The 18347-nt window shown below is 51.3% G+C and overlaps 2 protein-coding genes across 3 annotated transcripts in view; both read right to left on the reverse strand.

Moving 5' to 3' along the window:
- Positions 1-4462, reverse strand: part of EVL (Enah/Vasp-like) — a 98737-nt gene extending 94275 nt beyond the window's left edge. Inside the window, exon 1 of the mRNA XM_087818262.1 lies at positions 4390-4462. Coding sequence (XP_087674388.1) covers positions 4390-4394 — 5 coding nt within the window. The 5' untranslated portion in view covers positions 4395-4462. The remainder of the gene's footprint in view (positions 1-4389) is intronic.
- A 9919-nt stretch (positions 4463-14381) lies between these two features.
- The window catches only part of EML1 (EMAP like 1), an 87673-nt gene continuing 83707 nt past the window's right edge, over positions 14382-18347 (reverse strand). For both annotated transcript variants that reach the window (XM_087818288.1, XM_087818291.1), the window contains 3 exons: positions 18028-18123; positions 16425-16555; positions 14382-15837 (listed from right to left, as the gene is read on the reverse strand). In XM_087818288.1, coding sequence (XP_087674414.1) covers positions 15712-15837; positions 16425-16555; positions 18028-18123 — 353 coding nt within the window. In that variant the 3' untranslated portion in view covers positions 14382-15711. The remainder of the gene's footprint in view (positions 15838-16424; positions 16556-18027; positions 18124-18347) is intronic.

An 18347-nucleotide genomic window follows, 5' to 3' on the forward strand; every position in this document is an offset into this window, starting at 1 on the left:
TGTTTGTTTGTTTTTGGTAGAAAAGGGATGCAGAAGGGGATCTAGTAAATGTCTGTAAAGCTTTTAGGGATGGGAGGTATTTGGGAGAGGGGAAGGTCTGGTTCCTTTCACCTCCTTACCCATATAATCCAGTAACAGGCAACAATAAGCCCTTAAAAATGATTTTTGAATGAAGATATGAAAGTGCTTTAAGGTTCTGTTAGAAAAAGGTCTGTTACAAAAAGAATTTAGGCAGTAGGCTAGCAAACAATGAAAAACTCAGGAACAGCCTTAATTATCTGAGTAACTAATTCAACAGTACTTTCTTGCACAAATGTGGACCCGTGCCTCAAGTGGTCAGCTTCTTTGTTAGGGTGTCTAGGCCTTTCGGATCCACTCCTTCAAAGGGAGAGTCTGGAGGCTACATTCCAGACCTTTATCAGTAGGTCACACCCAGGTTTTCTCAGGAGATTACCTATGTAGAATGATGTGTTATTTTCATTTAAAAAATTCAGAAATGAATAAAGAGGGAACTGTTTTGCATGGATAAAACAAATTGCGTATATGTATGCAAATCAAATGAGCGGACTATAGATGTAATGAATAGACATAATGAAGAGACCCCCTCGACTCATTTAGGTCCTTCTGCAAAAGCCAAGTACTTGAGGTCCATGTAAATAGACCTGCATAGATGTTTAACTATAAACAGTCTGCAACCAAAAACCATGTTAAACTGTCAGCAGCATTTATAAATATCTGTGTAAAAAACAAATGACTTGCCCTGGCCGGTTTGGCTCAGTGGTTAGAGTGGTGGACTGAGGATCCGGGGTTCGATTCTGGCCAAGGGCACGTACCTCAGCTGCAAGCCTGATCCCTGGACCGGGTTGGGGTGGGTGCGGGAGGCAACCAATAGATGTGTCTCTCTCATATTGACGTCTCTCTCTCTCTCCCTTCCACTCTCTCTGAAAAGCAATGGAAAAATTATCCTCAGGTGAGTATCAAAACAAAACAACAAACGATTTAAAGGAAAAAAAACTGGCTGACTCCTTTTGGAAAAAACACTTAAGAACTTTCATTTCTACGTCCACATTTTTATTTTTGTTTTTAAAATCTGATCCAAAAGAATAGAACCTGAGAATGCTATTCCACTATTGTTGACAAAAAAATTAAATGCTCTATTCAAGAGAACCTGATAAACGATAATTTTTATCAAATAAACGATAAAGGAAATCAAGACAGGAGAAAGAAATATGGAAACAAGAGGAAAGCACCCACTTCTAAAATCCTTTGCTTTACAGTAATCATCTGAACTAAATTATCATATTTTCAATTAATTATATATTAAGAGGAACTAAAAATTTATTCTTAAAATTATCTCAATTACAGGGCTTCTCACGGACACAGACAACCTGCTACAGTTCTGACAGAACACAGGAAAATAGGTAATATTATTTCTGCGGCTTCTGAAACCTGGCAACTTAAATCTCTTCCAGAATTAAATACAGACTCAGCCTCCCCCTGAAAATGCAAAGAGCAGGGACTCTTATTTCCAGTAACCATGGGTGAAGTGAACCTGAACAATCCTCCAGCTGAAGAGAACTAGAAAAGCAGGGGAAAATAGAAAAAATATATGCTTAGAGGCTTGGGGGAAGAAGGCATGTCACAGGCTCTGAAAGGTGAACTCAGTGTTTGAGGCTACTTTCCCTGGGGGCGAATGCTAAAAGCTGGGAGCTGGGTTGGGGAGTGAAGATGCTGGGAAGAGGTGCTAGGAGGGTGAACAGAGTGGGCTGGCTCTCACAAGGACTGCGGCTCAGCTTAGAAAAACCTCAGTCCCTGCAACTGGGCTGAAGTGACTCCAGATCATAAGTGCCCCATTTGCCTAAAAAAGCAAATGTGAGTTATGGCTAAAAGAGAAAAACATCTTAGCCCTCAAATTATTTCTACAAACAATTTTGCAAATACGATGTCCAGCACACAATTAAAAACAACAACTAGGCACGTAAGAAGACAACAATATGAATGAAAACCAACAGAAGCAAACACTGGAAACGACTTACAGATACTGCCATAATCAAACTTTAATCATACACATTGCACTCAAGGAGATAACAGAAAAGATTCAGCATTTTGGCAGATAACTGGAAACGATAAAATGAGAAACAAGTAAAAATTAAAGAATAAAAAATATGTAAGTGAAATTAAAAACTCAATTGACAGGTTTAATAGCAGATTATTCATAGCCGAAGAGAAAGAGGTAAGTGGGATTATTACAACAATGAAGGACTGAGAGACGGACAGAAAACACGGAAGGTTAACAGACAGAGAAGATATAGTGAAATGTTCTAACATGTACAATTGCAGTCCCAGAAGGAAAGGTGAGAGAGAATAGGGCAGAAGCAATATTTGAAGTACTAATGGCCAATGACTTCACCAAATAATGAAAGATATGAAGCCACAGATTCAAGAAGCCCAAAGAACCCTAATTACATGTTTTTAAAAATTGATGAAAACCAAAGACTAAAAAACCCCACACAAACCCAACATTTTAAAAGCATCTTGAAAAAAAGGCAGACTACAGACAAGTGACTTCTTGACAGAAATAATCCAAGTCAGAGATAATGAGGTATCTTTAAAGTGCTAAAAGGAAACAACGGCAAGTCAGGAATTCTGTACCAACCGAAAATCCCTTCAAAAGTGGAAAAAAAATGTCCTCAAATTAGACTGTGGTAATGGTTGCATAACTCTGTGAAAATACTAAAAACCACTGAACTGTATACTTTAAATGGGTAAATTTTATTGTATGTCAGTTATATCTAAATAAAGCTGTTTTTGTTTTAAATAAAGGATAAATAATGACATCTGCAAACAAGCACTACAAGACTGTGTCACCAGAAGACCTGCATTAAAGAAATCCCAAAGGGTATTCTTCAGGCGGAAAGAAAATGACCCCAAATGGAAGATGACAAATGCAGCACTGCTGAGCTATGGGTAAAAGATGACTCTTTTGATAAACAGCGCTGAATAAATGGTGCTGATAAAAAATAAAATTTGACCCATTTTTCCCAAGTTCCACAAAAATCAAATCCAAGTGGAATATATAGACCTTCATTTGAAACGCAAAACAGTAAGATTTCTAAAAGATGATAATTATAGGAAACTATCTTCTCGATCCACATATATATATATATAGAACTCTTGCAACTAAGGAAGAAAAATACATGTACACCGCAAAAGAAAACTGGGCAAAACATTTGAACAGGCACTTCATAAAAGAGGATACCAGATAAACACGTAAAGATGTTCAACCCCCTTCCTTAGCAAGAAACCGCAACCGGAAACCACAGCGGGACAACGCTTCACACTTACAACTTCAGGATGGCTAAAACTGAAGACTGACAATGCCAAGTGCAGACGAGGATGTGGCGCACAAGACCTCGCGTTCGCGTGCCGGTAGGAGTGTGAGCTCCTACAAACGCTTTAGCAAACTTGGTAAGGTACTAGCTGCTAAAGTTGAAGATAACGGGTATCTTCTGAGCTACAAATTCCACTGCTTGGTATATTCCCAACAGAAACGAATGCACCCGGAGACACCTAACAGTCCTCACAGCCCAAAGCTAGAAACAATTCAAACGTCTACCAACAGTGGAATGGATCAACTGTGGTGCGTTCGTACAACGCAAATACCATAGAGCAATAAAAAATGAACAGTTACAACACAATGAATTTCAGAAACATCTCGAGTGAAAGAAGCCAGACACAAAATAACACAGAAAACGACAGACACTATAGTTTTTATGCGCTTAGAAGGTAAAATCACACACACACACACACACACACACACGCGCGGCAAGGAAGTGATTATCCCCCAAAGTGAGGGCTGGGCCCCCTCTGGAGCGGGAACTCCGGCTGCAGGACCCGGTGGCCAGCAGCCCCCGGGGGTGATGAGCCCCGGGTGGTAGATCCGGGTCCTGCACCTCAGGGCGGGCGCTCAGAAAGAAAGGCCGGGGCCGAGGGAGCGGGGAGCGAGGCGGGCGCGGCTCCCGCGGAGAGAAAGCGCCGCCTCACTAGGAAACCGGGGGGCGGCCCTGAGCGCCGGCGCCTGCACCGGGGCCGCTTCGCCCGGGGTAGAGCCCGGGTGACGGAGGCGGAGGGCGGGGGCTCGGGCCGGTCTCCTCATCCCGGCTTCGGCCACCATGTGCCACCGCGCGGCCGGGGTGCGGCCACACCTGCCCCGGTCGTCGACACCCCGCAAGGCCCGCCGCGCCCGCTCGCCCCGGAACGCCCCCACCGCGACGCCCCCGGGGCCCCCACCGCTCTCGACGCCCCCACGCCGCCCCCGGAGCCCGCCCGCGCCCCGCGCCGCCCGCCGCCCGCCGCGTCCCCTCCCGCCCAGGCGCCCGCGCCGCTCACCTCATTGTCGCTGCCGGGCGGGCGCGCGGGGCCGGGCGCGCGGCGCGGGGCGTTAGCGGGGGAGCCGGCCCCGGGCGCGGCGGCTCCGCGTCTCGCTGGGCTGCGGGGGGCAACGGGGGCTCATCTTCTCGGGGCGGGCGCCCGGGCCGCTAGCTGTGGGGAAGGGCTGCGGCCGCGGCGCCTGACAGCTGGGCCCCGGCCCCTGCCATCTTGGCGGGCGCGTGCCCGGCCGGCGTGTGCGCGCGCCGCCGGCGAAGGTGGCGGGAGGACAGGGGAGGGGGCGGCGGCCCCGGGTCCGCCGACGGAGAGGCGCGAGGGCGAGCTCGGCCCCCGGGCCGACGCGGAGGGCGCGTCCCTCCGCCCGCTGAGGCGGTGCGCGAGCTGGGCCCCTCCGCCCGCGGCCGCTGAGGAGAGAGCGCGCGCGGCGGCCCGAGCCCCACACAAAAGGCGCGGGGCCCCACCGCCCGCGCCTCCGGGAGAGGGGAGCGGGGCGGCACGCTAGGGGGCGGGGCCGGACGCGAGGGGCGGGGCCTTGGGCGGCGGGGCGGAGCTGTGAGAGGCTGGGCGGGGCTTCGGGTGACGAGCGAGAGGTGGGGCGGGGCCTGGGCCGGATGTGGGCGGGGCGGGACGTGGGGGCGGGGCCGAGCGGGAGGAGCGCGCCTGGCCCGCACGTGGAGCGCCGCGCCCCTCCCCGCGCGGGGCGGCCCCTGCACGGACGGAGGCCGACGCGTGCGCGGGCGCGTGTGCGCGGCGGCGGGAGGGCGCCCCCGGCCTAGGGCCCCGCCGGGCGCCCCGCCTGCTCGGCCGCCGTGGGCAGCCCGGGTCCGGGGGGCGTCGAGGTCGCCGCCTCCCGCCTCCCGCCTCCCCGCTTTGTAAAGAAAGGGCCGAGGCTGGGGCCCGGAGCCGCCGCTTTGGGCCCGTCCGTGCACCTGCAGGGTTTCCCGCAACCCAACAAGAGCCCCAGCTGACGCCCCGAAACCTGTGGGGGAAAGAATCCTATCGACACAGAACCGAGTAGGTGCGCAGGTTCTCTCGGGCTGTAAAGCCCCGCCCGTCTAAGGGCTGGCGACCCTCCTGCTGGCTGGAGCCCGAGGCCCTCGCGGCCTCGCTGCCGGGCCTGGACGGACAGAGCTCCGTGCGCTCTCTCCCCGGAGCCCCTTCCCCTCGCCGCGGCCCTGAGACCGCGCCTCCTTCCAGGGGAGCCGGCCCGGCGGCGGCGGCGGCGCCGGGCGCACGGGGGCGCGCGGGGCAGGGGCGCTTCCATCCCGCCCCGCCTGGGAGCGGGCGCTGCGAGTGATGCGGGTTCTGCCCACGACGCAGGAGGCGCTGCAGCCAAGGGGCCTCCCGACCCGGGATGCTCGTTTCCCGCGGTTGGACGCCCCTCGCAGGCGCTGCAGGCTGGGCCTCCGATCGTCCACCCCCCTCGCTCACCCCCACCGGCCAGAGCTCCTTGGCGATGGGTTGTCCCATCTCCACTTTCCTTCCGTTTACTTGAGCCCCGAGTCTTAACTCAGGAGGGCACCTTGGTTCCCCAAGGTCCTGTTCGCTGCCCAGAGGGTGTCGCACCCTCCTACCCTGATTTGGCCCTGTCTTCCCAGGGTCAAGGTGGGTCTTTCTACTGCAGAAGAGACTTGTTAAGCCCTAAAAACTACTAACAGGGACAAGCCCGGGTCACTTGGGGATATCTAGGTGTGCCCTGCAGAGGCAGGGTCACCCCTGGTCAGTGCTTGTAAAAGTCCTCTGAGAAGATTCCCTGGGATATGGGCCTGTTTGTTCCCAGCCTGGTTTGTTGGAGCCTATGGCCCACTCTGACCTTCACATCAAGCACTTTCCCTGCTGTTTTTGAGCTGGACAGGTTGCTACTATCCTGCAACTGGAAGAAGGTTTGCTGGGACATGTTTTTGTTTGGTTGGGTGTTTTAAAAATATATCTTTATTGATTTAAGAGAGAGGAAGGGAGAGGGAAAGAGAGAGAGAAACATCAATGAAGAGGGAGTTGTCATTGATTGGCCGCCTCCTGCATGCCCCCCACCGGGAGTGGAGCGGGCAACCCAGGCATGTGCCTGGACCAGGAATCGAACCTCAATCTCCTGGATCCTGGGTCGATGCTCAGCGGCTGAGCCACCTCCCGGCCAGGCATGCTGGGACATGTTGATGGTAGATTTGCTATAGAACACTACTACCAAAGGCGAGGGGCATATACACCCCCAACGAACCTTTCCTGCTAACTACCAAGTCCCTAGAACGATGAAGACATTCACATTCCTTTTAAGGGGACCAGGGAACAGTGATGCTAGGAGGGACCTGCAGATCTTTCAGTTAAGGGTGGGGGTGCGGGGTGGGAGGGGTGGCACAGAACACTGGGAAAGTGGCCCAACATCACTTAGTGAATTCATGAGATTAGCTGTGCTGGGCTCCCGAAGAGGTCATTTCTCACATCTGATGTTTGTTCCTCAGGGTGTCATGAGCAGCAGGAAGGGTCAGGAAGGACAGGTAGGGACCACTTGTGCCCTAAGCTGAGCCTCACTTCCCCACAAATGGGCGCTGGTCTTTGAAAAACCAGCCCAAGGGTGTTGGGAAGGCAGAAGCTCCACATTTAACCCAGCTTGCAGACCTCTCTGAGCCTCCGTTATCATTCGACAGATGGGACTCCTGGTCCTGTCTTGCAGGCGCTGCTGAGGATCAGCACAAAGTAGCTCCTGAAAAGCAGCCCTTCGGCCCTTTCCCAGCACCCTCCTCACCTCTCTATCCCCCTTTCCTTACCTATGCATCTTTTGAAACCAGCCTTTTTAGCCTGTTTCCCATTTACTGAATAGAGGTGTTCTTCCTTAAAAATATATGAATTCATGTTTCCCTTTCTTCTGATAAAAAGAAAATTAACATTTTGGGGGACATGTGGCCCCCAAGTGACTTGTTTCTGGAGGTCACCAGTTCTTGGATTTGAAAAGATGGCTCAGTGAAGTCAGTGACTTTGAGTCACAACAGTTGTTTTCCTGAAATACAACCCAATTTGTATTATCCCTCCATTGATTCATTCATTCATTCATTCATTCATTCATTCATTCATTCATTCATTCATTCATTCATTCTTGTTCATTGAGCACCTACACATTTCTGCCTCCTCTCACGCCCAGGCAGGCCACTGCCTCAGTCTACCTGGCAAATCACCTTCAACCCCCACCCATGTGCTCTCCCCGCTGGAACCCTGAGCGCCCCTCCCACGGGGCTGCATGCACCATTCTCCACGCTGCCTTGGGGCTCCGGGCTCAGCTCAAACCCTACCAGGACCATCGTCTTAGTTGCTGGCCCCGCCACTAGCCTCTGAACTTCCTGGGGGCAGCGAGCCTGTTTCTGCTTCTATGTTCCCCCTGCTGGTTACAGAGAAGAACCGAAGACACCCCGCTGAGGGTCATCCTCAGCGAGGCAGTGCCTGCGGGGGGCAGGGGTCCGGGACCAGCCTGTGGAGCAGGCGTTACATTTTGGAGGCGGGAGTTCCTGCCTGTATTCTGGTTCCATCTGGAAGGAAATATAAGGGGCTTCCAGCCCGGTTTGCCTTCCTCCCACTCGGGGATGGCTCACAGCTGGAGCTTCTCATTTCACTCCACCTCATGGGCTCTTTGGCTCAAAAAACAACTCTCCTTAAGATTATGTATCACCAGCTTTGAAGGCTCAGGAGGGGGACCTCTTGGGAAAGGGGCCTGTTGGGGTCATACTGGGGGAACTCCGCCAGCTTCCTGCTGGGGTAACTCAAAGACCTGGACCAATGAAGCGGAAGCTTGGCCAGATGTGGAGGGGACCTTGGGTACTCGCCCAGCAGACGACTTCTCAGTGCCGTTGCTGGCAATGGGAGGAGGTCTGCCTTTCCGGAGGAGTCCCGAGCCAAGCCCTGCCGTCCCAGCCGGCCTGAGTGTTCCCACTTAATTAAGAAAACGAAGCCAAGTACATCCCTCAGGCCAGCCTAGCCAGCGGTCCCAGAGAGCGCTGCTGACGCCACGGGAGCCTATGCCCTTTCCCGGGAGCCCAGGACTTTGGGAAGCGATGCACCCTGTGCCCCCCCCTCGGAAAGCCCATCCTCTGGTATTCCCAGCCTCAGTCATCAGGTCCCAGCACGGTGGGGGTGGGGGCCGTGGGGGTCGTTCACCATCAGCCCTGGGGAAGAGCTTCCTGGCTACTCCCTGTTGGCTGTCTCACACCTGCCTGGGAGGCCCTGACAGCCGGCCCTTTGTGGGGACCGAGGGATCTCACCCCCACATGGGGCCTGGGCCTCAGAATGTGTGAGCAGATAAGTTTAGGGGACTTGGGAAGCCTGAAGGCTGTGAGCCCCCCATGTTCTGCCAAGCAGAAGTTGGCAAGGCTAACGGAGGGACTGATAGAGAGTTATAAGGAGATCAAGATCCTGCACGAGAGCAACCTGAAAACAACAGATAATCTAGGGAGGGATACACATTGTTCTTAAGATGCAAAATGTAATTAGGGGCAATGAGAAATAGCCAACACACTCCCTGCAAAGGGCAAGGGAGTAGATACCTTTGGCTTTTTGCAGGCCACTCGGTCTCTTTCACAACAACTCCGCTCGGCCTTACAGTTTGAGGGCGGCCACAGGCAATTCATAAATGGAGACGTGACTGTGCTCCAATAAAACGTTGTTTATAAAAATAGCAGCAGGCCAGATTGGGCTGCAGGCTATAGTTTTGATCCGGGACCTAGAAGATCAAATGAAAAAAAATTCCTTCACAAAGCAGAGTGAAAAAGAAAGAAATGGAAATTATCACTGACAAAAGGAGACATTTCAGTAATAGGTTCAAAAGACCTAACTTTTAATAGTAGTAGTTCCAAAAGGGATGACGGAAGGAGAGCCATAATTGAGGACAAAATAGAGTTTTTAAGTTAAAAGACCTCATCAGAAGACTGGGTGTTTTGCCCTAAGATCAGGAACAAGACAGGTTATCTGCTCTCACCACTGCTTCTCAATATTATATTGGAGGTTCTAGTCAGGGCCATTAGGCAAAAAGACATTCCCCATAGAAAGCAAGAAGTAGGGCTATCTCTTATTTGCAGATGACATGACCTTGTGTATAGAAAATCCTAAAAATTCCACTAAAAAACAATTTAAATAAATAAGTTCAGTAAGGTTGCAGGATGCATAATCAATATACAAAAATTAATCGCATTTCTATACACTTGCTTTGGACATCTGAAAATGAAATCAAAACAGTTTTATTTACAGTAACTTCAAAAATAATAAAGTACTTAGGAATAAGTTTAACAAAAGAAGCATAGGACTTATACATCAAAAACTACAAAATATCATTGAAAGAAATTAAAAGCCTAAATAAATGGAGAGACACCTTTTCATGAATTGAAGGGTTTACCAGTGTTAAAATGACAAGAGTTCCCAGGTTCAACACAATCCCTATCAAAGTCCTAACTGCTTTTTTTGTTTTTGCAAAAATTAGCAAGCTGAGCCCTGGCTGGTGTGGCTCAGTTGGTCGGGCAACATTCCTGTGCACCAAAAGTTTGCCAGTTCGATTCCTGGTCAGTGCACATGCCTGGGGGTTCAGGTTTGATCCCTGGTAGGGGGCGTGTAGGAGGCAGGCTGGATATTCTGCTCTCACATCAATGTTTCTCTCTCCCTCTCCCTTCCTCTCTCTCTAAAAATCAAAAAAATTTTTTTTTCCAATTAGCAAACTGATCCTAAAATTCATTTGGAAATGCAAAGGACCTAGACCAGCCAAAACAATCTTGAAAAACAAAATTGGAGGAGTCATATTTCCTGATTTCCAAATTTATTGAAAAGTGATCATCAAGGTAGTGTGGTACTGACATAAGGATAGATATATAGATTGATGGAACAGAATTGAGAGTCCAGAAATAAGCCCTTACGCTTATGGTTAATTGAGGTTTAACAAGGATGCCAAGATAATTCAGTGGAGGAAAGATTAGTTTTCAATAAATGTTGCTGGGACAAGTACGTAACCACATGCAAAAAAAATGAAGCTGGACCCTTCCTTACATCATATACAAAAATTACTCCCAAATGGATCATAGTCCTAAATGTAACAGCTAAAGCTAGCAAACTCTGAGAAGAAAACATACAGGGTGGGCAAAAGCAGGTTTACAGGTGTTTGTAGGGAAAATAATACAATAATTAATAAATATTAATACAAGAATAAACTCTGTGTTTTGCATACTCACAGCTATAAACCTATTTTTGCCCCCCACCCTGTATGTAGAAATTTTCATAACCTTGGGGTAGGTAGGCAAAGGCTTCCTAGATATGACACCAAAAAGCCCAGGCAACTAAAGAAAAAAAGTAGATAAACTGGACTTCATCCATATAAAACACTTTTGCTGCAAATAATACCATGGAAGTGAAAAGACAACCCACAGAAGGGGAGAAAACATTTGCAAATTATATATCTGAAAAGGGAATCCAGAGTATAATGAACTCTTACAACTCAATAACACAAAGAAGCCAATTAAAAAGCGGGCAAAGGATCTGAATAGATATTTCTTCAAAGAAGATACACCGACGGCCCACAGGCACACAGAGAGATGCTCGGCCTCACCAGCTGCCAGGGAAACGCAAGTCAACAGCACAGCGAGACGCCACCTCACGCCACCAGGTTGTCTGCAAATGCAATTCTACCTGAACCCCCCTTTGCCATGGAACCTACATATAATTACAAGGATATTACGGCAGTTTTCTTTCAGCACATTTGACAACCCACGTGAAATGGATGATTTTTAAAAAACACACCAAAAAACCACCGTAGGGAAAGTGAAGACACTTACGCTTTCTCGCCACCTTCTCGGGGCAGAGGCCACAGTTTCGTAAACATGACACAGCATCGTCGTGACAGATGCCCCGTCAGTTGTCTGACCCATAGTTGGCCGAGCGCCACCCCTGTCCGGGTTCCTATGAGACTGGTCCAGGACTTTCAGAGGTGCGGATTGCTCTTGCGGGTTTGTGGGTTCGCAGGTGCGGGTGCCCCCCGTGTGACTATGCCCGGCCGGCTGCCACCGGGAAGACGGTTTCTCTGCACGTCAGCCTGGCCGTCGGCTGAAAATAAAATGTCGCGTTCTCCTTCAGCTCCAGTGTTTCTTCCGACTGTCCCTGGATCTAGAGTGAACCCCCCTGGCCCTGAGTGGCCACTACAGGCGGCGCAGTCCTTGGCACAACACTTGGCCTGATCCTCTGCATCATAGCCATATAGGCAGAAATGCTGGTAATAGAACTTAAATTGGACTGAACCCTAAAACCAGCGATTTTCCACCTTTTCCATCTCATGGCACACATAAACTAATTACTAAACTTCTGTGGCACACCAGAAAATATATTTTTTGCTGATCAAACAACAAAAAAATTATATAATTTTGATTCATCCACACTGGACAGCTATTGTTGTCTCGGCTGTTGTCATTTTTTTATTTGACAGTCTTAGGGAAAAGAGGTCAGTGCCCCTGACTGAACAGTCAGGTATTACACGTTTTAACAATTCTCACGGCACAGTGGCTGACAATCGCTGCCTAAAACCAAACTGATAGCTGGGGCATCTGGATGGTGAGGGTTGTGGAGCCGGCCAGCTCTGGGACCAACCTGGAGAAACGTTACGCCCTGTGCCCGAACGACCCAGCAGGTTCCTGGCAAGGTAGAGTCACCTGGAGACGAGGCCAGGAGCCTGGCAGGTGACCCTGCTCTGCCCTCCCTCACTGTGTGGCTGTGGACATGTCCTGGCCCTTGCTGGGCTTGGGCTTCCTCTAGTTGGATTCTAGACCATAGACGCTGGTGTCCCCGGGCAGCTGGAGGTGGCCGGAGGGTGGGAGGGAGAAAGGAACACAGGATGAGAGTGTTTCTGGTCACCTCCACCCGGACTGCTTCATCCAAAGCAGCTGCCTTCTCAACAGTGTCACCGAGTGGATTTTCCCGTGCGATTTTATCTGAAGAAAGCTTTGCTGCTAAAACAGAGTCTGAAGCCCGATGACCGCAGCCCCCACGCTGCCTTCAGCTCTGAGCTTTTCGTGACTTCCACCTGCCGCAGTTCAGCGGCTTTGCCTTGGTAACTTCCTGCCTGGTCTGTTAGGATTTTGAAGAAGTTAATAATGTGTGTTTTCCCCTTTTTACAAAACCACTGATTAATCCGGAACATAATCTACACTTGCTTTCCCCAGTGGCCCAGAACCAGGCCAGAGCACGGGGCTGACGCTGGCGGGGCTCGGCCTCCGCACGGCCCCCACTCCCTCCTGGGCACCTCGTGGTCTACAGCCCACGGCAAAAATAGCCTCGCGCAGCTTCTGCCGGGGAGACGCTTACCCAGGGAGAGGGTTCATTTGCTAAAAAAGAAAACGGCTCCCAAATTGCTACCATAATTTTGGAAGTTATTTTTGCAAAACGTATTGGCACAGAAAGATGTCCGCACCCTCTAACGGGCCATCCCGCTCTGCGCATTTGCCCTGAGGACGCAAAGCTAACTTTAGAAAAAGGCTGGTGGGCAAAGCTGCCCTCGCAGTGCTGTGGGCGAAAGGGAGGCGGGGAGGCAGGAAAGCAGACGGGCTGAGGGAGAAGGGTGAGGAATCTCAGCCCTGAAGCTCCCCTGCCGCCTGCAGCCCAGTCACGCGCCCACCGCCGCGGCCTGAGCACCCGCCACTCCCGGCGCTGCGCCAAGCGTGGGAGGCAGGAGCCTCGTGCCTCACGGAGCCTGTGGACCGAGGGCTGCGCCAGGCTTACAATTCAACGTGAGAAGGGAAGTACAACGAGCGGGTGCACCAAAGAGGGAAAAGAACCCAGGCTAGGTGCTTCCGGAGGGCTTCCTGGAGGAAGCGACCTGTAAGCTGAGTTATGACGTTCTGGTGGTTGACGAGGAAACACGGGAGGAAGAATGTTAGGGCCGAGAGCCCAAGGAAAGGCTGGGGGGCGGCAGAGGGCGGGCTATAGTGTCAGGACACGCAGCTCACACAGGACACACAGCAGGAGCAGAGAAGGTGAAGGAGTCGGAGCCCGCCAGACAGGCCCTGTGCCCTCGCGAAGGAGCGTCCCCTGAGCCACTACAGGGTTTTAACCAACGGCAACTATTTAGAAAACTCGCTCACTGCCAGCGAGGCTTGCGGAGCCGTGTTCCACAGAACACACTTTGGGAAATACTCCAAGACGGCCCCCGGGCTCCCCTGCAGCTCCGCCATTCTGCGAGGCGTTTGGAAACACGTCCCTCCGTGGGGCCCGCAGAGCACCTGGGGGACCTGGGGAGAGGGGAGACCTCGGTAGCTGCTTGGCTGCCCTCCTGGGCTCCCCACCACCCAGGGCTGTTCCGAGCACACGGGCCCTTCCAGCCTCTGCTCCCAGCGGAGGCCTGAGCTCAGGAGCTGCCTCAGCCTGGGAAGGAGACGTGGAGTGAACATGCCCACAGAACAAGGGAGAAGCCCTTCCCTTAGTGGCTGCGTTTCTGAAAATGCTTTCCCACCACCTGGTGCCACGGACCCGCAAGGACTGCAGGCGAGGGGGGCAGCCTCAGGTGCCAGAGGCCAGGAGCTCTGGGGGCTCCTCCCACATGGCCACGCCTTGGCTCATGTTAATGAGGGAGGGAGGGAATGCTGGACACCCTCAAGGCTAATACTGGGCTGTTTAAATAATTTCATTTAAATGTAGGCAAGTGGGAAGAGAGCAATAACAGTTCACATGGTGCCCCTTTTCCATTACTGAGCTTAAAAAACAGTGGCAGAAAAACACACACAACAGTGGCACTATACAGAGATAAAAGTAGATCTCAGAAGTTACTAATGGGTCCCTTTCCCTTCCCTGATCTATTCCTTCAATTATTAACTTTAAAATGATTACTTTGCAACTCTGATAAATGTTTACATACCATATGCAAACTATAGTCCCCAGGTGAGGGAGAAAAATATCTGTGTATGAAACAGAATATAGTGTGAATCATAGCTAATTTTAAATATTTTAATTTATATACTTTCATGATTATAGGTCAATAAGAAATCCACTTTTCAGATTTTATTTCATTACAGAATATATTTGATAAGGATACATAGAAACAGATTCACCTTTAATACATGTTGCTCACTGGTGCCCTGCACTCCGCAGCCGCCTGGAGCTGTCACCGAAACGCTTCCCGATGCCGCACCCAGGGGGCCAGCTCAACAGCCAGGGCTGTGAGTTCAGATAGCTCAACTCACTTACTTGCCTAGAACAAGTAAAGATCTTAATATTTGTTTTTACGTCTGCTTATTACTCTTCTATTTTAAAATCTGAGATACATTCCCCAATGTAAACAATACATTTCAGTCTGTCACACAATCGAAATGGGTAAGGCCTTCTTGACAAATGGGTGCCACCTCCGTTTCCCCGAGCAGAACGCAACCTTATTTCATAGCCAGATGAGCCGTCCAGGCACAGAAGACAGGCAAGCAGCTGCCTTGAGGGCCTGGCGGAGCCGCCCAGGCTTCCCCCTGCTGCGGGCTGGTGGTATCTTTTTGACTTGGTCTACTTGGTCTTAAAATACAAATATACAATGTCCATAAGCATAAAATAGTAAAGCCTAGCCTTACGTATTTATTATGAGTTGCTAAAATCCTATACAAGTACAATACCGTATCATGCCAATGAATATACAGAGGAAGGTGGCCGAATGTCTCCGTTCCTGGGGCAGGTGAACGGCGACCAGAAGGGGGCGCCACTCACGGGGGTGGTAAGCGGCTGACTGCGTGGGGTAGGCAGGCGGTCTAACTGCAACTGGGAAATGCCCGAATGCCCGGCTGAGCGTTAATCAGCCCCCTCCCCAGCCTCCCGGGGGAGGCCCGAAGGGAACCATACACAAGAGAACCAAGTAAAGTCGTAGCTGCAGTTCCTGACTCAGCTGTGCAGTGGCTTCTTCTCGCGACTCCATCCGTGTGTCCCTTTAGGACCAGCTCATCCACAGCGACCCGTCGCGATCCAGCACCTCGGCATAAACGTCCCGCTTAGCGGGCTCGGTGGCGAGAGGAAAGCCTACACGCAGCGTCTGAAAAGGCATTCTGTGACCGTTTCAGGGTTCATAGAAAAGTTACGAAGGATACACCAGTTAATGTGTCGATGTCACCGTAATGTAAACCTTGGCTTTTTTTTTTTTTTTTTTTAACATTAAACGTGTTTTCTATATTGTACAACAGAGAGACCTGAACTGCTGATCCGCCGTGGCCACTACGCTAAGGTAACCGGTACAGGGAGTGGTTTTCCTGAGGTTTGTGAGGACTTTTCAAACAAGACAGAAATCACAGTGACTGAGGAACCGAGTCCGTGCCGCCGGCCTGCTCTGCGCCGCGGTCCCTGCGGGCACTAGATGACCCGCCACTGCATGATGCTGGTGTCTTTGCCGCCCGTGGAGATGAGGTGGCTGTCGTCACAGAGGAAGTCGACGTTGGTGACGTGACTGCTGTGCCCACTGTACACGTGGCTGGGAGCCTGGGAGGGAGACACGGAGGGACCTTAATGCAAAGCTCACGCCTGGGAGCTGGAAAGTCCTGGAATTGTGCGTTCATTCCCCAATTCCTTTTGTTCCTCCCTCACTTAGCTACACTGCATGGACACAGGAGGGACACAGACACACCCACAGTGTCCTGAACGTCAAGAATTGGGTCTGGTCGGGGGGCAGACATGGACGAGCGACTGCCCTGGGCGGATATGTTCAATCCCAGAGATTTCGGGGGTGGAGGGTGAGGGGTGTCAGGAAAGGGAAGGGCCAGGAGGGGCGTGCTGGGCATTGGTGCTGGCTCATCACAGCGGGGCTGGAGCAGAAGGGCCGTGGTGGAGGGGAGGAGTGGGGCCCATGAAAGAAGCCAGAGAGGTAGCAGAGCCAGATCTAAGGGCTTCATAGGGTCAGGGTTCCCTGGAGGGCAGGGGGAGCCCCCGAAAGGCAGAGGGTGACAGGGTCAGGTCTGCGCCTGTGACTGGTGGCATTCACGCACATGCCTTTCTATTTAATTCCCAAACAGCCACATCAGGCTGCAAACAGCCCACAAGGGGCGAGATTCGTGAAGACACGTCCTTACCCTGAACTGCGAGCAAGGGTAAGAGAACAGGTGTACTTTGCCGAAGTCATCGCCAGTAGACAGGAGTTTTTTCTCGTGGGCCCGACAGACGGCGTTGATGTCAGTTCCATCTGAGCCTTCGGGCCACACTCCTAAAATAAAGACCAGAGACAGAGCGCTGGAAATACCAGAAATGCTGGGCCATGCTGTGTGGGGACTGCATTAAACTCTCCAAAATAAAATCGCCTAAGTCCGGGGCTTAGAAACTAGGGCCTAGAAAGCACTGTCTTGCTCCAGGCCTCTCCCTGTTTCTGCGAGTGGCTCACTCCAGGCCATTCCCAGGAACCCCTTCAAGGCTTAGCCCTGCTCTGTGGCAGGACAGGAGCAACGAACAACGAGCTCACTGGGCTCCCACCTCTTTTGGGCCCCTTCTTGACAATATAGCACAAAGTGGGCCAGAAACCCTGCTTCTGGACACAATGCCTTTCATCTGTCCCAAAGCGTCTGATGGGAAGCTGACTAGTCCTCAAGCATGCAGTTTCCTAACTTTTCTTTTTTCTAGGTAACTCTTTACATGTGAGAGTCTCCGCAAAGAACTTTTTAACCCTGGGTCTGAGTGTGCCTTTCAAGCATTTCTTGGTGTCAGCTCTTCGTGGCTGCTGCTTGCTTTGTGACACCTGGCAGATGTTGTGTCTGCCTGCTGTGGGCGGGGCAAGGCAGCAGCTCTAGCTCTGGGGCCCTGTGCCCAGGTGGGCCTGAAGCATGGTCTGGGGGTGGTGTCTCCTGATCACTGCTCCAGGAAACCCTTCTGGTTCCAGTAACTTCGGATCTGAGAGAGCTGTATGCGCATCAGTTTCTCAGCTGGAAGTTCTGCAGTAAACCTGGGGGTCCTGGCATTTAATACCAGAAAATGGTACAATGCCAGCTCTAAGGAGACTTGTGGAATTCTGATCAAATTATTGACCTATGGTTTTACAGAAAGCGATGATAAATACTGCTTTTGCTCTACTACATTGTGGCAATTCATTTTGTCTTTTAATTATGTTTTCAATGATTTTAGAGAAGAAGGGAGAGAGAAACATTCATGTGAGAGATAGATCAACTGCCTCCTGCACACCCCCTACTGGGGATCGAGGCCAAAACCCAGGCATGTGTCCTGACCGAATCGGCGACCTTTGGTGCATGGGATGACACTCAACCAACTGAGCCACACTAGCCAGGGCTGTGCAATTTATTTTAGATAGTTTATGAATATATTCCGAATCTGAACTTGGAAGGAAGTGGAAATTTTAGTTTAAGGACCAGGAAGATGTAGTGATAACTCTAACAAATAATGAGTGAATTGACTGAGGGCCACCTGGCCCATCTATCTAGGAGCTCGGGCAGGTGAGAAGATTCTAGGGAATTACCCCAGGACCCATATTTATACAAGAGGAAAGGGTGAACGCCGTGTCCTGGCTCTCCTTGCCCAGCCCTTCCCTGGGGGCTGGGGGCAGTGTCCTGTGGGGCTCTGTGGCAGCTCAGCGCTTGGACGGAATTGTGACTACGAGGTGTCCTGTTAGGGGAATGTTCTCAAAGTGGACACGTCTTACATTTGAACCACGTGAGGACTGCGGAAACTTACCAAAGACATGGAACCCCAAGGTGCACGTGTACGTAGCCCATTCGATGTCTCTCGTAGTTTCCACACTGACAACTTGCTTACAAGCAGAGGGAACCCCTGGAAAACGCAAACGCAGGTCTCATGACATCTGAGCAAAAGCCCCCTCTCCTCCAGGGGCAGGCTGGGCCCTGAGAGCCTCATCTGCGACAGAGCCTCAGGAGAGGGACATGGTCCCCCTCCCAGCCCATGGGAACTGAGCTCCCAGCCGGCACCGAGTCCAGCCCCCAGGCCTGGGAGGAGCCTGCCTCTTCCTCGCTTTCCTCACATCTCCCTCTCCGGGG

Source organism: Miniopterus natalensis, chromosome 1 (genome assembly GCF_054644295.1).
Source record: "Miniopterus natalensis isolate mMinNat1 chromosome 1, mMinNat1.hap1, whole genome shotgun sequence".
NCBI classification, from domain to species: Eukaryota; Metazoa; Chordata; class Mammalia; order Chiroptera; family Miniopteridae; genus Miniopterus; species Miniopterus natalensis.